Below are 19,375 nucleotides of genomic sequence, written 5' to 3' on the forward strand. Positions count from 1 at the left end.
CATGGATACACACAGTCACCACACACAGAGGGACAGAGTATAACAGAAGTAAAGAAAAACAGAAGGCTGGCTTGGGACACAGAGGAGGAGATACACCCCACTCCCTTCCCACAGATGAGATTCCCTGCACCCCCAGTGTATTATGCACAGCCTCTGTACCAGAGCCTTCTGTGCTTAACTTGTAGCTTTGTAGCCAGGAATGGGAGCAAAAGAATCCAGCCTTCAGTTCTGCTGCACACTTCCTGGATAAGGGAGAGATGTTGGCATGAAACAGTTAACAAACGGCAGCCACGCTGTTATCTACACCCGCTTGCCAGGTATAGTGGAGAGACAGCCCGCGCTGCTTAGGCTCCGCCCCCCTTCTTCATGCACTAAGGGCTCCATTATGGCTATGTGGCCCATCCCCCCCTCCCCTCCGTGCTACCCGCGTGTATCAGCGGGGAGAGGGAAGAAGCAGGGAGCCGCGTGTATCAGCTGGGAGAGGGAAGAAGCAGGGAGCCGCGTGTATCAGCAGGGCGTGTGTAGCGCTGTGTACACACAGCTTCCCTCAGAACAGGGCAGCACCGACAGCGTGCTTCCCTTGCACAGGTGTAGCGCTGTTTAACTGCGCTATGCACACCTAACAGCGCAGCATGCTGTGTCAGCGCCGGGCAGCGGGACAGGAGCTGGGGGATGCGCAGCTTGTTACTCACTGCGTGTCCCCTGTAGTCTCTCTCTGGCAGGTCAGCAGTCTTCTCTTCTTGTGTGAAGACTTAGCTGTGGCGATAAGGAGCTGCCAGAAGCTCTTGTAATGAGCCCCGTGCACTCCTTCCTGGTGTTTGCTAAAACACCAGGGCGCCAGGTACCCGGACCCCACCTTTTAGATAGGTGGCGAAGGGTACCTACTGGACTGTAAAAGATGCTTTAAATAAATAAAATAGATGTGTTGCTGGAGCACAGCATAATGTGATCAGCTCCTAGTAGGCACATTTTCTAAACTGGGGGCTGATGGGGCATAGAGGGGGAGGAGCTTCACACTTCTAGATTATTTTAAAGTGCCAGCTCCAGTTATCCACGCCTCTATACCCCAGCGTAAGCACCTCCAGTGTCCCCTAGTGGATGAAAGAGAAATATTTGCTGTAAGAATATAAGGTGTGCAGTGAGTGCACAGCATATTGTGATGTAACACAACAGCCACTATATGGGTGTCTATCTTCTAGGCAGAAGGTTTTCCGCTCATAAGAGTCCCTTAACTCTAATGACATCATTAATGACTGCAATAAATACCTGGTCACCTTATGAATAGTGCTAAGTTGTCAAGAGAAGACATTGTACACTTAAATGTTTTAAAAGTTTATTTTAAACAAAAGCAAGTCCAAATTGGCAAGAGTAACATATTATTTGTACTAGACATAATACAAGTAGAAATGAATTAGCCTAACTGGCACTTTACATACACACTTTCTACAACTAGGGGTCCTGATTTCCCAAAGTTACTAATAAATTATAGAATATTTATATATGTATATAAAAGTGTTCTGTATCACACATTAAAAACTGAACTGTAATTTCCATACTGGGGGGGGGGGGGGGGGGGGGGGCGCAGTATTGTTAACTACACCCAGAATGATACATAAATCGTGCTCCACAAGTGTGAAGATGAATTATATAATGCCATTTGTTTAGCTGCTCTAAGACAGCGCCGTGGACATGTATTTTAACATTCACAACTATCAGAGGAAAGACAGATATATGTAAAACTTTGATACAAGCAATTACGCATCTTAAGAGCAGCCCATTGTTTTAAAAAGGTCTGTACATTGCACCTAAATTACAAAAAGCAAAATAGCAAATTTAAATACACAGATTCTCAAGGGACTGTTCTGTACAACAAAGCCAAAATTATACATAAAGTGTACACCAAAGAATCTGTAAGATACACACTGCATCCCAAGAATACAGTTTTCTTAACCCTGATATATTTACGTGAAAACAGCCATAGACCTTCCAAACTCTGCCTAACATTCAGGGGTGGACAGGATGGGGAAATCAAAATCTCTATGCAGAGGTCTGACTACTTAATAAGACTGCCTGTTAAAAGTAATCGTTCTGACAGCTGACCTGCATCAAACACATCTTACCAAACAATTTGTGATAAACGTCAAACAGAAATGTAACGTAACTATGTGTCAAAACAAATGCACATGTCCATATACACTTACAAAACCAGAAAACAAGAATGAATACAAACTATTCAGGTAAAGTAGTGTTCCGGCAAAGACGGACAGCTTAAAAGAAAAGACCTACCAGACTGGAAATGTGAGCACTGCAATAGGAAAAGACCAAAGTGAACTTAATTTTTATGTGTTTGCCAGTTTTTTTTTTCCCTCATTCTCTTAGACTTCCTAAATGAGGTTATAAAACCCATATGGAACACTACGCAGGTGCATGTCGTGCTGCAAAGTCATGGCTTTGTTGAAGGGAATGGAGGAAGAAGAGTAAAAATATATATTGATTAAGAAATTGGTAATCTAGTTGGATATTTAATAGTCTTCTTGCAATTCCACATCATGCTTCACTTTTTTAAGTTCATCCATTTTAAACCCAAGCAATACTTGCTGTTTGTGACTTCGGAGAAACTTCATGCATATATATCGTCTTGTACCAAAAAATGAAGCAACATCACTCTTCCACATTTCCAGTACAGTAGACAGCAATTCTATTTCCTTCTTGCTGGGGTAGGGTTTTTTGTGGAAATACTCAAACAAAAACTCCTTTTTAGATTCTTGAGATGCAGTTGCAGAAGCATCTGGAATTAACACAAGGAGATCAAGAGACAATTCTGTAACGGGCACCTCTGAATAATCAGGTTTGCCTTCGATCCTCCTCCTTTTAGAAGGCACTGGCGATTGGTCTCCAGGTTTTGTCTCACTTGAGGTAGCCTGAGTATCTGCAGTAAAACCTAGTTTTGTTTTTGCATAATCATGCATTCCGCCCCTCGGCTGCCCTTTAGGCACAGCATTATTTTCAGGAGTAAACTCCACTCCAGAAGTACTATCTTTTGGTGCATTGCGACAACGCAGAAGATGCACTGCAATTGCTGACAGAGTCATGCTACCAGTATAGACACCACAGCAATGGATGCACTTAAAAGCCGGAGTCTTCAGGATGGTATGCACGGTGGGCATGATATGGTGCCTCTCTTTTAAATGTGTCTCGTATACCTCAGATTTGGATAAAACACAATTGCAAAAGCGACATTTAGATTGCTTTTCGTCTGTGCTACTTGAATCCGCTGTATGTTGTATTTTAATATAAATAGAAGTAGCATTGTTCGCATTGACTCCAGCAACTACAGCAAGGTGCATTTCTTTATCCCCAAGCTCTTCTCTGGACACGCACATGGTGAGGTCAAAATGAGGGAAAAGTACATCACCGTTAGCATCCCTTGATATTGTTATTCCTTTCTTGACAAAATCTGGATGCACTGTCTTTTTGCCTACATGTAGGATTTTCATGTGATAGACAAAGTTTCTCAGTTCATGAAAGACGGCTTTGCAGTACAGACATATCATACCGTGCATCAGCAAGTGTTTTAACACCTCTTCCTCTTGTGGGAACATCTTACAAGTGGCACATCTGATGGATTTTCCTTTCAGCACTTTCAAAAATGATGCTTGTGCAGCTATGACTACAGCTTCTTTTGGTTTTTCATTGTTTGTGGGGGTCTCTATTTTCTTACTAGGACCAGTTTCTGGTTTTATATGAGCAATCTGCATGTGAACCTCATAGACATTTGAAGGGAAGAGTTCATTGCAAACCGGACATGTTTTCCATTGCTTTGCCTCCTTGTCTAAAATGCTTGGTGCAGCAATAGGGCATTGAGAAAGAGTAAGAGTGAAATTTTGAGTCTGTTGTGATGTGGTTTTTGCCAGTTGGACTACTGGTGGAGATGGTGCACTGGCTGGAGAGGTTGAAACCTTAACCACTTTATCAGGTTGAGATAGCTGAACAGGCACTTTTGGTGCATTAACAGTAGGTATAGCACAAGGGGTAACAGGCAATGTTACAAGGGTGTATGTGGGTATGCCATTTACTTGCTTTCCTGTTGGAATTAGCTGTCTAAGTACGGGGGTTGTAAGAAAAGTGTTTTGACCAATTGCAAGATTGTTAGGTTTTAGTTGCTGATTCACAGGAAAGACAGTAGGTTGCATCGTCCGATTCACATTTATTACATTAGATTGTAAAGACTGTGGACAAGTAAGAACTGTCGACTGATTCATACGAAGCAGTCCTCCCGATAATGTTTGGTTCATAGACAAAACTGCAGGTCCCACGCCAGATTGAGCACCATGGATAATCTGTCCACCCATATTGCACCCTGGAGGGAGCACTGTTGCAGTGACAGACTGGTTCAGAGGAAATCTTGGCGTCAGGAAGACAGACTGAGGAAGAGAAGCCTGAATGGTAAAGCTCTGGTTTTGAGAAAGGGAAGAGGTAACAAATCCAACTTGAGTAGTAGTAGTGGCAACTGCAGTAGAGGTTTTATTTATTAAACTTCCAACAGGATCTGAGACAGAAGATATTGATGTTACTATATTTGGTACAAGAGCATTGGATGCCCCCAACGAAGGCAGATTAGGACCATTCTGTGGAAGTGAAACAACCTTTACTTCTTGACTGGGTGGTGGAGCCACAGGTGTAGACTTTGACAATACTGGCTGTTTAAGTAAAGGCGCTGCAGTAGGAGCTAGCGTTCTTTTGTATGGTCTTCTAACGTGTGGACGACTCATATCAGAAATGCCAGTTCTCAACTTCTGTTCCAGGTCTCTGTGTTTGTCAGCTGTCAAAATATGGTAAATCAATGCATCAGGAGTACTAGTTACACAATGGCATTTTTTACAAAAATACCTACTATCTTGAATGATTTTTAATGCAGCAGAGCTTCTGAGTTCCTCTTCAGATTTCTCCCCAAAATAATTTTCTAGTTCACTTTGATGATGGGTCATAAGAACATGCCTTTTCATACTGTAATACAGTGTGTCCGTAAAGGCACATTTTACACAAGAAAATCTGATGGTTTTAACCATATTTGGACTCTCTTTCATAGCAGAGGATGGAACTTTACGAACGCTAGAGTGAAATATTCGCATGTGTTTTATCACATTCTTTGTTTGTGAAGTGAATGGGCAACTTGGGCAAGCTGACATGAGCTCCTGGTCCTTCTCATCTTCATGATAACGTTGCAGGTGGCTTTTGAATGAAGAAAGCAGCTTGGTTGAAAATTTGCAGAGACTACAGCAATACTGCTTTGATCTGTAACCCTAAAAAGAAAGTAAAAACAAAGACAGTTAGTTCTCATCCTAGACAAGATTACACAATAAACATCACAATTCGCTTACCATTATTTTATCCTGCATAATAAACAATTGCACAATAAGCAAATTAGAATAAGAACTCACAGGAAAAAATATTAGCACTTTAAAATAAAATGGAAAAGAAAACTGAGAACTGTGGTTATTTGCACTAGCCCACATCTGTAATTGGACACATTCTAGCCAGTTGTTGCACACACACAGCCCTTTCCAGTAACATTGCCAGCTGTGCCTAAAGGCCCCCATACACGGCAGGATATAGGTGCTATATCGTGCTGTGTATGGGCACGATATCGTACCAGATATCGTTCTGCGCGCTCCCACAGGGTCGTACATCGCATCCCCAGATCTTCCTGCAAAACCATCCGATCTGGGGTGCAATGTACGAGCCCATTCAGATGGAGGGGGAAGCCGGCATATCGTGCAGTCTGCGGGGACCGCATGAATGCCGGCGGTGACAGCACGATCCGTATGGGCACCTTAAGGTTGCTGTCTTTATTGATAATTGGAGGAAATTGAGAATACAGTGGTTAATTGCTGGCACATAGCAACAGTTGACATTAATAAATATGAAATATATCTGTAAGTTAGTAACATTAAATTTAGACAGCATGTTTTCAGATACTGGAAATTTCCAGTATACATATCTAATCTGTCATCTTTTCCCAACTATACCACTTGTTCTAAATGTAATTAATATATTAAATGTGAATAGCTGAAAATCTAATTTTCTAAATAGGATGAGCAAGTCTAGTACCATAAAACAGTGTAGTGCTCCTTCTATAGCACACACATAATAGTAATATATGTCATTAGGTTCAATACCTATCCCATCAATCAGAAGAGAAGGTCGTCCAGCTTTATTTTATGTACACTATGGAGTTTAAGCCATTTAATATAAAGCAGAATTTGTCACCATAAGGTTTATAATTAAAAGTGATAGTGATTTGAAACACAGGTTCCTGTAACATTTGGGCAGCCAAATTGCAATTTGATTAAAATTAATCATCAATACATTTTACAAAGGATGTCCACTGTAAACAGCCTTTTCTTAAGCCAAACAGGAACCCCATTTAGAGGAAGTAGGGTACCCCATATCAGATGGAAATTCATTAAACACAATTTTGCTGCGCTCCGAGGACGAGTGCCCGCATCGTGTCCGGCACTTTAGTTGGGGTATGCAATTTACTGCAATTAACGCCCAGGGCTTACTCACGGTATACTGCATTTTCCGACTTAAGGGCAGGGCTCAATGCTGTTAGCGCATGCGGTAAGCCCGCAACTAGTATCGCAGCACTAGTTAAGTCTGGTTTCTGCTTGCAGCTCAGGAGGATGTGAGCATAAATCCTCTAGTCACATTTACAACGCGCCCAATTGAACAGCTCCTCAAATACGCATTCAATTGAATTTCTCCCTCAGAAGCGGAGAGCTGAATCTAGAGCATTTAGTACAACTACAGCCCATCAAAACTCTACAGAAGAGCTATAGGTGGCATGAATTATACTAATTTAGCAGCAAGGATGCAGGTAAAACTAGTAATTAATTTTTCTAAAGCACGTTCAGTGGATTGAGTAGTACCTCTATTAAAGACAATGATTCAGCTGAAGTGTAGTGTTCACTCTAGCTCCGGCGGCAGGCAGGGCGCCGGAGCTAGAGAGGGCAACCGTATGCGCGCGCCGAAGGCGCGGTCATGAAAAGGGGGCGTGTCTATAAGACACGTCCCCTTTTCGTCATACTTGGGGGCGTGCCCGGCGCTTACGGACACGCCGGGCAGCCCCCAAGCGCTGCAGAAAGGGAGAATAGATGACCGGGACACCGCATGTTTCTCCACCCGCGGGACACTGCATCCCGCGGGTGAGAACGGCACCCGCAGGCTGTGAGGGCAGGGCGCTTTTTGCCCTCCTCCTGGACGGCAGGGAGCTTTTTGCCCTCCAGGAGGAGGGCAGGGCGCCGCGCCCCGCTAAAACAACCTAGCGGGAACGCTAGAAGCGGGTGTGTAAGGCATAATATACAGATAGATGTGTCCTTATACATCTTTGCTGTAGTCGTGCTAAAAAGCCCCTCTTGGCGCGCAAGACTCTGCTGCCATCGGACATCTTTTTTGCGCCAAAAATGTGTCACTGAGATGCGACAAAGACGCACCAGCAGATGGTACTGATCAATTTCATATGCAACACTTGTATATATGTGTGCAATTGTCTCTGAATCTGTATACGAAGTGCTACAATGTAGAGGCCACAGTTCCATTGTGGTTCATATAGACTCAGGTGCACACAAATATACAACTGTCACATATCAAATTAAGATGCCCGGCACTAGCAGAGTAGCACAGGACCTGGAGGCTCACGCTAGGCAAGTCACGCTGCTTGGCGTATTAAGGCACGAAGTATGAGGGCACACCTGTAGTAAATCAATACATGTCTGCCACAATCACATAACACTTTACTTGGGTAAAATATATTCCTAAAGATGCACAATTTAATTTTGACTATCTGGGACCCATTTCTTATAGACACTATTTCTGTCCTGCTGTATTAATAGTTATAGAAATATAAATTATGCAATGAATGCACTAGTGATGTACATTGTCAAAACTTTACAAATGCTACTTTGTCTTCATATTCCAAAATAATGCATTTTCCATGGTAAAGAGCTTCTTACATATAACAGGGTGGTGAAGTCTAAAATATGCTGCAAACTAGTTTGAGGCATAGACGCATGTTGCAATTCAGCATTTTCTAGTAAAAGTTCAGTATTAAAGCTCAAACACAGAAAACAGCAAAAAACACTGTATAATGTCACATACAAAAAAATAAAAAAATAAACCATTAATTGGCTCATCTTACAGTGACAGAGAACACTGCAACAACATTTTGGAGCAATGACTGGGGCAGCGAGGGATAAAACGCTTGGAATTTAGTATTACTTTTAGGCTAAAAATCTCTAACTGGGAAACTTAAAGTGCAAAGCATCTCGAATGCTAGATCCCACATTTCCTCGAGATTATGTACCGCATAAAACTTTTAATCTGTCTTTGGTATTTTTTCCAGAAATTCAATTCAGCGGGAGTTGAATAGCAGCGGGAGGGAGCTTCTGGAGCTATTCAATTCAGCGCGCTGTTTAGTCCGACTAGAAGCTGTCAAGTCAGAGAATTCCGGTTCTCGCGACATAACCTTTGTGTTTAGTATCGAGGATGCCATTTTTCGACTAAAGTGCTGGCGCTAAAGACTATTAGCACTGCGATAAACTGAAAAAATACCTTGCGGCCTTTAGTCCGATTTCTCCTTACACCCTCAGGAGGGTGCGAGTAGAAATCATTAGTCGGACTAATTGAATTGAATAGCACCGGGAGCTCCCTCCCGGCACTAATCAACTCCCGTTAAATTGAATCACCCCTAATGTATGCCTTATGGAAAAAAAAAAAAAGTGGTCAGAAATGTGGAGTAAGATGATACTAATATACCTGAAACATTGTAATTGGTCTACTTTTAAATTTGTTGAAAGTTTAATAAAAGTACTGAGAGAACAGTCATTACATTTTTCATAAGGACCTATTATACTATTTTACCTCGAGCTATGTTCACCTTCTGGCAAATGAAAGGCAACACACTACAATTCAGGACTGAAATCACCTATTCCAGGACTCAGGCCAGAAACACAGGATTTCTTTCATCTTCAATTAACCACTAGTGTGTTAGTAAGACTTAATTTAACTACAGCACCAGTGATTAAACAATGGATGTTATGGCATGTAACACTTTATTCATGGGTTTAATCATGATGGGATAAAACAAAAGCAGTATTGTGTTTTCTTCTCAAAGTACTAGACAGTAGTAAAAGGTTATTTAAATGAAATTACACAAGGCAGTGACATCAAGGGAGGATATTAGCTGAATGAGACTCTTGGAAGTTTTGACAACTTACAATTTTTCCTATTAATTTTGCATTTCAATCACCAGGATTAAATGTCAGTATGCTAATTAGATTTGCAACATGCAAATTAAGAGTTTTAGAGTTGCTTGTAAGGAAAAATAAATAAAAATATAATCTACTTTTTCTTTAGGAGGGAAAAGCATAAAAAGAAAATATGTACATACCAGTGGTACCTTTTTTTTTTTTTCAAATGTACTATTTTAAAAACAAAAATTTCGACTATTCCACAAACAAAGCTAAATTCAGTGCACAAAAAACTAAATCCATTTCCTCCATATAAAAAAAATGATAGTAACAGAAACCTGGAACAAGCAGTTTAATCATCATCTGTGCCTCTGTGAAGGACTAGGATAGTGTTAAAAATCTGTTCTACTCTATTTGCCAACCACTAGTGTTAGACATACATTTCTGCGTCCATTAGCTTCCCAAAGCGAGACATCCTCCCATGATGTACTGGAAAAATGTGTGTCTCCTGGATTATAAGGGTTGATTTCCTAAAAAACAAACAAAAGAATATACGTTTTGATACTTAATGTATTTAATTAACACTCTTGCAAACTTAACTAAGCCTCCAAATAAAGCCCATGCAATGCTAACAAGACACTAGCAAATAACCTAGCAACAGGTAGTCTAGTCAAAGCTTTTCAACCCCCCCATTTTATCATGTAGGTTATTCTATTCCTGCTTAGTACCTTTTAAATGGGATAGGAAATCTGTAAACAACCCTCCCCCCCCCCCCCCCCCTTCAAGCGACTCACGAATTTCTCTCTAGTGGTGACAGTTTGACATGGCGAAGCACAATGAGACATTCCACAATGTCAGTTTCTCATCAGTGGATAATAAGCTGTGCTATGAATTGTGCTATGCTACGTGCAAATATAAAATATGTAAATGTAGCACTACTTGAATCTAATGCCAAACTCCAATGCATGTCAAACAGGAGAACACCACAGTAAGCTCCTCCCTTTCACATAGTACAGGGAACAGGGTGCAGGTGGTGCCTGTCAACATGTGCCTAGTTACACCTAGGGGGCAATTCAATTGTGGTGTGCGTCCCCTGCTTGGTGTCTATGCGAATAAGTGTCAGACGGTGCAATTGCGTCTCAGTTTGGGTGTCCATTAGCATTTACCACGCCCACAAGCCTCACTATGCAAGGCAAAACCAGACTAAAGAGGAGGCTAGGGCGGGACTTTAGAAATGTCTTCTAGCACCTCAGCAGGCTGCGAGAAGGAATGTGACCCCCCGCAGCTTTAGGCATCCGAACGGAGCAGTAATTCAGTTGCTCCATCGGGCGCCTATTCGTGTAGATGTTCAGCAGGGGGCACGTGTCACAATTTAATATTTAAAGAGGGGTAGGGAGCACAGTTTGTCAAAATTTTCAAATATGATGGTGCTATGGGAATATGGCATCCAAGCTGACTGGTTGTACCTACTGATCATTTTTGAAAAAAAAAAAAAAAACTGCACCTAGTCATGGTTTTGACCCATAATTAGTGGAACCCCACAAATCTATTCCTAGAAATCTATTAATTCTAATGTTTATAGGGATAACTAATATGTACATTAGAGCTTATGCTCACTAATAGGTCAGACATAAATGGTGTATGGTTTGATTTTTGTTTTATTCCCACTTTCTCCCCTCACCAACTTATTTTGTGTTAGGAGAGTATGGCATTCCAGCTAAACTTAAAAATGTAACGCATACTGTAACACAATTCTACGATCTGATGCAATATCAGAAAAAGGAACACTGCACCCATCTGCATCACAAGGTCTTTCTCGCTCCCCATAGAGGTGCCAGGGGAAACTAGCAATATTGGCACTAACGCATCTGGCCAAATGGATTTCGATGTGCTGCCGGGCATCACAGTGGAACATTGTCTTAAGGGGGTTATCCACTTAGAGATTTTTATGAACGATAACGATTGTTTGATCGTTCAATCGTTCATAAATAGTTTACAAATCTATTGCAAAAATGTCTAAAACGACCAGCGATGCGCGTGCCTGTTGGTAGTTTAGACATCTATGATCCCTCCAACATGCTAGTCAACCTGACGATATCATCAGGTTCAGCATGTTTCCAGATGATTGATGACCCTGCACTGAACGTCTGCTCGTTCAGTGCAGGCTCATCACACAACTGACAAAAGAATGCACGATTACAATGTCATAATCATGCAGTCGTTTTCAGATCTGGTAGTTGATACCCCCCCTTAAGGGGGGAATTCAACTGTGCACAGAGTCCAGAGAGCTTCCCTGAGTCTGCTTCCTCCTTTATGGAAACTCTGGTAGAGGTTTCCAGGAGAGGCAAATGGGAAGTGATTGTCTACATAAGGCGGTATTCAATTGTTTTACAGTGCCCGATCTCGCATCTAAAGTGACGGGATATCGCAGGGCACTATTAAATTGATGCCGATCTTCATATCGATCGTGCCTAAAGAGGTCAAGTTTAGCCACGTAAAACAGCTACACCCGGCCAAAGTGCTGGGTGCTCTCTAGAAAAGTGCAGTCACTGTTTGTGCATTTCAGCTCGCACAACCGGGGGGTGCAAGCTTAAATGCCGGCACCGGCAACTGATCGCACCCGACAGGAGCAACAATTGAAAAGCTCAGTCGGGCCTGAAGTGGGGTTGAAACAATTGAATTCCGCCCATAGTGTTTTATAGGGAAATTGTGTGGTTGGCGTGCCACTCCAAGTGAAGGCACTATCTAGGGCTTACATTTAGACTCTGATGTACACCAGTTTTGTTCAACTTAAATGACTGCTTGCTCCACTTCCACAAACTTTCTGTTTTAACGATACGAGCCAAGGTCTCATCTTAAACAGCCCAATACAAATGAACCTCACCAGTAGGATAATTTTGTACAGTACTATTTTCCCAATTCACAAAAGACATCTCAAATTATCCAGACTATCAAAAGCATACATACAGCATACTATAAACACTTTTCCGTAGAATATAAAAGGAAATAGCATCAGAATTTTTTTCCACATCGCTACAGTAGCAGCATACACCACATCAATATGCACAATAAAAGCCCATATAGGCTACAATAGGGCAAGTAAAATGGTAAAATTACTACTATTGGCATGGCAAATCGCTTTCAATGAGCAAGTGCAGATCAGGAAACAAAGTAACAACTTCGAATGATCAAACGGTGCTTTAAAGAACTATAATAAATTGTTTCCTTAGCAAAACATCTCTACTTAGGCCATGACAGCAGTATATTAGCATGCACAGAACTAACTAATCATTGGACATGATTCAATTCAACACAAATGGAATAGCGCCGGCCAGGAGCTCCCGGAGCTATTCAATTCAGTGCTGTGTTTTGTCAAATGGCGGTTCTCGCGCCTTTAACATGGTGTTTAGTTGCGAGAAACGGCATTCTCCGACTAAACTGCCCAGCACGATGCTGTTTCCACAGCACTAAGGGCAGAAAATAGCATTGCGCCTGAAGTTTTGTCTGATTTTTGCTCGCACCCTAGAATGGAAGAGAAGAAGAAATCCTTAGTCGGGGATAACAGCGTGCTGAATTGAATAGCTCCGGGATCTCCTTCCCAGTGCTTTTCAAATCGCGTTGAATCACCCAATGTAGGTGCTGCGGTCCCATGAGTCTGGACATAGGAAGTGAACTCTAGAAGACATAGGGGTATATGTACTAAGCATGGAGAGAGATTAAACAAACTGTAATATGATTTAGGTGCTAATTGGTTGGCACTTTGTCTCTCCAAGGCTTAGTACATCTACCCCATTAGTTTGTTGACACAGCTGACTGGACAAGCAACTAAAACACAGAACATGAGTTCCAGAACTGCACGTTCCAGCAGACGTGTTTCCCAAAGCACAACAGTGCCAGGAACTCTGGTTTTACTATTTTAGAAGTGAAGTTATTGCAATATCATACATTTTACAAAGAGTTCTCCATTAGATGTGTTTAGTCTTCAATTAATGTTCTCTTCTGTACAGCACAGAAATGGTACAATAGTGAATAGAACTGACATCTATCATTACACAAGTGGTGCAGCTTGTAGACTAGACTGTGCAGATGAGAAACTGGATACATTACACATGGATTGAAACTTCTCTCTTAAAACTACAGCCACAATATAAGTCTAAAATAAGCTTCTAGCATTCTAAAATGTGGAATCTATGTAGTAAACTCTGGGAACGTGTAAAACCAATTTTCAAGTGCATTCGAGTTTAAGCTCAGATTTAGCCGTTTTTGATACTAGCTGCATATTTTGTCTGTCTTTATCTTTGAATCTAAATCCAATACCAAAATAAATCTGAATATAGAAAGAGAAAATGGACAAAATTGCAGATGAGTGGCAATAGCTAAAATTTGGCATCAATTTAAAGTTAGAATTGCTTAACCAATCAGATGAAGCAGACTGATCACTTTTACATATTTCAGATCTTAAGGTTGTGTGTGATCAAATAACATACATAAGATATGAAAACAGCCCTGCCCACCGGAAACATACAAAACTAAGCCAACAATTTAAACAAGCTGCATTTTGTAAAAAATAAGAACTACATTTATTTTAAATCAAGACAAATCAGAACATTTGGACATGAGCCAACACACCTCAGCTCTATCACATGATCTGGCAAACACCAGACGCACGCAAATCAAGGGAAAATTACTAACCAATATGAAGTAGATTTATATGCAGAGAAGAAAGAGCCCTATATTACTGTAAACATGTTTCCATGGGTATATGGTGATCCCAGTCTGCACAGCAAGATTGGGTTATGTACATATTATTAACCTTTACTTATATAGCGCCAGCATATTCCGTTTGCCTTTACAATTGTACATGACTTATGTGTATCAACATATGCATCAATTAGAACTATTTAAGTCCATTAAACTTAAAATATACAAACATATGTTATGTGATTTGTAGAGAATAACATTTTTGTTTAAAACCAAGCTCTATTCTAGAAGCGGTTTGACATTCTATTAAAACATTGCATTTCCTCAATTATTAATTATGGTCTTTTATTAATGTATGGATCTTAGGTGGAATTAAGTTGCAAGGTGAGTTTTCCCCTTCAAATTCAATTAATGAGCAAAACAAACATATACAGATTCTTAGGTCTTCCTAAAAAATGCTTACCTCGACTGCATCTCTGCAAGTTTCTAAACCAATTTGCAGTAGCAACTGTTTCACCCGTTTCCGTGCCCTTCTTATTTTATCCAGATTATTAACAGGTGATTGAAACATTTTGGCAGTGCTGAAAAAGAAATTAAACATTATAATGAAGGACAAGTAGAGTCATCATGTACTTAAAACACTGCATTTATCATCAAAATGAGGGAGGAGGAAATTAGAGGTGAAGACAGAAGAATTATGCCCCCCCCCCCCATTACCCCTCACGCCCGACGGAGCTATTCAATTATTTGCTGTTGTTCAAAACGTGCTGGACGATCGCACCCAGCACGCTTTACGTGGCTAAACTAGACCACTTTGGGTGCGATATCTTAATCGATTTAATATCGCCCCGCGATCTCCCGCCCTTAGTATTATCTTATATTTTTCTGTAGCACCATAAACTAAATATACAAAATAGCAAACTGACTTATAGATGGTACAGTAAATTAAGAGGAAATATCATTGTACAACACAGTAATAAACCAACAAATAGGTATGATATGTACAAGTGACAACAGTTTGGCAACTCAATGGGGGCATTTCAATTGAGCGCAATGTGAATAACGCCAGGAAGGGGTTCCCAGAGCTATTCAACTGACCGCGTTGTTAAGTCCGACTAAAGAATTTCAGCTCGCAGAGCGATTTAAGGCATGCTGACCTGCATCTCCCGACTAAGTTCCGAGAGTGAGGCAGTTGAATTGCCCCAATGTAAAAAATGACAGGCAAGTGGTTTTGACTCACAGGGCAGTACAATACTCAACAAGAATGTGACCAGAGAAGTGCAAGTACAGTTGCTGAAAGGGTCTAGAAGACAAGGAGTACTGGAAACAAAGATATTTCTAGGGATGAACATGAGGAAGGAAGGCCCTGCTCGTGAGACCTTACAAGCAGATAGGGGGGTGAACTGGGGATAAAGGCAGAAAAGAGATGTAAGTAGAAGGATAGTAGGCTTTATTGAACAGGTGTGTTTTGACGAGAAAGTCTGAGCTGGCGAGTTACAGAGGAAGTCTTAGCAGGAGAAATCTTGGAGATGGGCATAAGAGGTGGTAACCAGAGTGGAGTCAAGGTGGCATTCAGAGGATGAGCGGGATGGAGTGTGAACAGAAATTAAGGTAGAGATGTAGGAGGAAAGAAAAAGGGGATGGAGAGGTACAAAGAATAGGATGAAAGAACAGAAATAAAGGCAAAAGGAGAAGGAAACAAGCAGGCGTAAAAGAGAAAAGGTGGTACAGAGGTGTTGTCATATATTTTTAGGATTGCCAAAGCCGTATACATATTGAATTGGATAAGATACTTGTACAACATATTAAAGCACTACAGCTAAACCTCATCAAGGTCATAAAATAAATGAAACAATATCCACCCAAATATGATAATCCATGAAAAAGGGCGGGAGTACAATTTTCAGTTTTGTTAAATGTTTAATAACTGAGTGTACTTCTACTATAAGAGCATTAATCATTATATACGAGCTACTTGTTTTATACAAGAACTGAGGGCCTGATTCTGACCCGCTCGCGAGCGCTGGATGCTCGCAAGCGGGTCGATGGTGCCTAATTGCGCATACGCACGACGGAGGGAGCTCCTTCGTGCGCATGCGCGAGACCCGGCGAGCGACGGTGAATCCGTCGCTCGGGGTCTCGCACCAAAGGGGGCGTGCTGTCGCTGGTGAGTGACAGCACGCCCCCTTTGGTGGGCGTGCCGGGGGCGTGGGTGCCAGACGTAGGCGTTCCCATGGGGCCGGCCCCACTGACATCACTAGTGATGTCAGTGGGAATGCTTTTGGCTCTGATCGAGCCAAAATCATTCCAGGGCTTGCAGCAGCGAGACCCTACCGCAGGGTCTCGTCGCAAGCCCGATGGTCGCGATGGTCTTGACCATCGCGACCATCATCATGGCCGCTCACTATGCGAGCATCCATGAGGCCGCTCCAAAATGAGGTAGGAGGGCCCTGATTCAGAGCGAGCGCTCTGGTCAGAGCGTCCAGCACTGAGGCACAAATTGGAACTATATTGTGTTACTATACATTCCACTCAACTTCAATGTAAGTTTTTGGCTTAGATGGTAAAAAGGCAGCATTCTCCTCCTAACGTGTGGCATTAGGGCATACAATGATTTAGTTGTTACTGTTCAGTTATTAAATTGGAAACTAACACGTGACAACTACTCATGGTTAAGAGCGGTTTATAGCTGCTAAAGTAGTTAACAAGTGTAACTAAAGGGAAAACCCATTTGCGTTAGAATATCTAGGGCGGTATTCTATTGTTGCGCCCCTGTACACGTCCGACAGGAGCTATTCAATTGTTTCTCCAGTCGGGCGCGTTCAGCTTCCGGCCCACCATTTCAGCTCTCAGCCCCAGGTGGGTGCGAGCTGAAATGGGCAAAAAGTTACATGTTTGGACGCCCAAACATCGCTTTTTTGCGATCGCACCCAGCACTTTGGTCAGGGGTAGTTGTTTTACACGGCTAAACCCAACCTACTTTGGGCGCAGATCAGAACGAAAAACCGCAACAATAGAATAGCGCCCCGCAATCTCCAGTCACTTTAGACAGGAGATTGGGCGCACTATAACAATTGAATACCGCCCAAAGTGTTCTATAAAAAATAAATTTAAGTAAATAAGTTAAGGCCCCCATCTATCTACCGACAGGTCTCGCGATCCTGCGATGGGATCGTAAAAAGCGATCAGCCGGTTGGAAATACTGACCGTCGGCCATCAATGTTCCACGATCAGTCGGAGGATCTGTGAAATTTCACAGATTTGCGAATCACAATATTTTGATAGTGATCGGCAAATCTGTAAAATCCAACATGTTGAATTTCACTGATTCTCCAACCTGGCATCCCAGGAACGCAAGATGTATGGGAGCCTTAAGGCCGGGTACACACTTGGCAGACCGATCAGCCATCCCTGTATGCAGGTGTGCGCACAAACTAACAACTGACCATGTTTGGCCATAGGAACCAGTAGTGACAATTGTCTTCAGTTCCTGCAGCCAGCAAATGGGTCGGTCGTTGTCTGTACACAAAGGCAGATGTGCATGATATATCGCATCTGCCACACTGCACGGCAAACAAGATATCTCTGAGAACTGTGTCGTTCACAGATATATCAGGCATACACACTGGTCGATGGCCAGGGCACTATACCGTTTGATGGCTATACGAATGATATGTCAGCCAGTGTATATCCAGCATTACTTTTTTAATAACTAAAAGGTTGGGGTTGAATCAACATCCCCCATGTCATCTTATTTAATGCAAGTCAAAATCTACATCTCTTGTATATATTTTTAAGCAAGACTTTCCAGAACATTTAGGGCACATCTGAAAAATGTTTAAAAAAAAACACAACCTGTGTGAATAGATATAACCATTAGCCAGTTGGCAAATTATAAGACTAATACGATAAAAACGCACACAGGAGTGTTATCCTGAAATCACCCAGTGTATATGCAGTACAGTATTGCTCTTTTCGAAGGGTAATCCAAATAAAAAATGGATACTTGTGTCATTAGATATTAATGATATTACGACTCCATGCCATCAGGTCACCGCAGTGGGGAATTCATTGACTTTTCAAGTGTAGTAACTACATGCACACGTGTGGGACACAGATTGGGAGCCTACATTAGGAATTACCCAAACAGGCATTTATGTCCATTAAAACTAAACATCTGATAGATCCTTAAATGATAAGTACCCTGCAGATGAGTCAGTGATGAGAACCTCAGCAGCATACAGCGCTGGGGGCCACATGACACATATATACAGTAAGGTGGTGAGGAGGAGGCAGGATGGTGTCAGGGAGCTGCTGCCCCGCACACTGACTGCCAGCGCTTGGCGGGCTCTGTCCCCTGCACAATACTACGTGTAATGCAGCGGCAGCAGCCAGGCTCCGGCTCGGCAGAGAGCTCCCATAGGCTGCAGCACCACAGCCAGCCTGAGGCTCCCGCAGCGGGGATGAGGAGGGGCACTGACTCGGGCAGTGTGAAGGGACAGAGCGGCTCAGTAGGCGGGCGGCAGCGGAGAGACGGCGCTGGGAACACTCTGCCTCCTCGGTGCAGGCGGCACTGTCCCCTCCCTATGGGGCAGCAGCACAGGAGGCAGCAGGCGCCCCGAGCTGGGGACTTGCCCCGGTGTCTGCTCCAGAAATATGGCGCCCCCATCAGAGAGCGGGGGGAGGAGTCTCCGCCAGAGCCGGGACTGCTGCTACTCGTTATCCCCGGGAGCCGCAGGGCGGCGGCGGCGCAGCGCACACAATGGCCGCACGTGGTGCACTTACCCGGCAGCGTTCCGCTCACTGGGGCACCGGCACAGGACCCGCCTCCCGTAGGGATCAGCCGCCGCTCTTCCCGCCCCCCGCCTTCCTGGGTAAGAGTTACCGTGTGGGTGGGCGTGCTGGCCGGGGAACTGTGTCCGCTCCTCTCCCGTCACCGACGAACCTTCCCCCGACTCTCTCACCGCCAGAAAATGGCGGCTGGGTATATAGGTAGGAAGTGACGTCAGGGCCCATGCAATTTGCATGCACTAAGTGTCCAATCAGGCCACGCCCCCTTCTCATTGTTTTGGGGGGACTTAGGGTTCCCTATCAGTCACAGTATGGCTGTTGTGTAATGACTATCAGGGGCTTCATTAAGTTTGAGGGGGTCAAAAGAGTTTAAATTGCTCCCTAAAATAACCGGCCCCCTCCACTGCTGCTGCTCTGTGCCCAGTATGAGGAGAGTAAGCTGCTGCTCAGCTTTTAAAATCTCGCGTTGCTTTCCTATTGAAAAGTCTGACGTCGCAAATGGGCGGGATATCGTGACGTCATTATGACATCCAGAGTCACGTGATTTACATACAAACCCTGCCCCTTCTATGCAAATGTTATGGGTGGTACAGTAAACCCCGCCCTCAGTCAGACAGCCAATAGAGAAATGA

General features: G+C 42.9%; 1 protein-coding gene across 3 annotated transcripts; it reads right to left on the bottom strand.

The window, feature by feature from the left end:
* Positions 1 to 1,563: 1,563 nt before the first annotated feature.
* Positions 1,564 to 19,154, bottom strand: ADNP2 (ADNP homeobox 2). 3 transcript variants are annotated; one of them, XM_088475883.1, is made up of 4 exons: positions 18,838 to 18,968; positions 14,416 to 14,533; positions 9,692 to 9,781; positions 1,564 to 5,303 (listed from the first exon to the last, which is right to left on the bottom strand). In XM_088475883.1, exons 1-4 carry the CDS (start codon positions 18,966 to 18,968, stop codon positions 2,523 to 2,525), a joined length of 3,120 nt encoding a protein of 1,039 aa, XP_088332009.1. In that variant the 3' UTR covers positions 1,564 to 2,522. The 3 variants fall into 3 exon arrangements, with proteins under 3 accessions (XP_088332009.1, XP_088332010.1, XP_088332008.1); XM_088475884.1 differs by lacking the exon at positions 18,838 to 18,968 and adding an exon at positions 18,738 to 18,832; XM_088475882.1 differs by lacking the exon at positions 9,692 to 9,781 and having other exon boundaries at positions 18,738 to 19,154.
* Positions 19,155 to 19,375: the final 221 nt, after the last annotated feature.

This window comes from Taudactylus pleione, unplaced genomic scaffold (genome assembly GCF_031769625.1).
Source record: "Taudactylus pleione unplaced genomic scaffold, aTauple2 ptg000179l, whole genome shotgun sequence".
NCBI classification, from domain to species: domain Eukaryota; kingdom Metazoa; phylum Chordata; class Amphibia; order Anura; family Myobatrachidae; genus Taudactylus; species Taudactylus pleione.

Coding starts and splice junctions, on each gene's coding strand:
- ADNP2 (XM_088475882.1), bottom strand. CDS start 18,979: ATGCAAATTGCATGGGCCCTGACGTCACTTCCTACCTATATACCCAGC. Junction 14,534..18,737: donor AGTGAGCGGAACGCTGCCGG/GTAAGTGCACCA, acceptor TTTCTTTTTCAG/CACTGCCAAAATGTTTCAAT. Junction 5,304..14,415: donor CTTGCAGAGATGCAGTCGAG/GTAAGCATTTTT, acceptor CTTTCTTTTTAG/GGTTACAGATCAAAGCAGTA.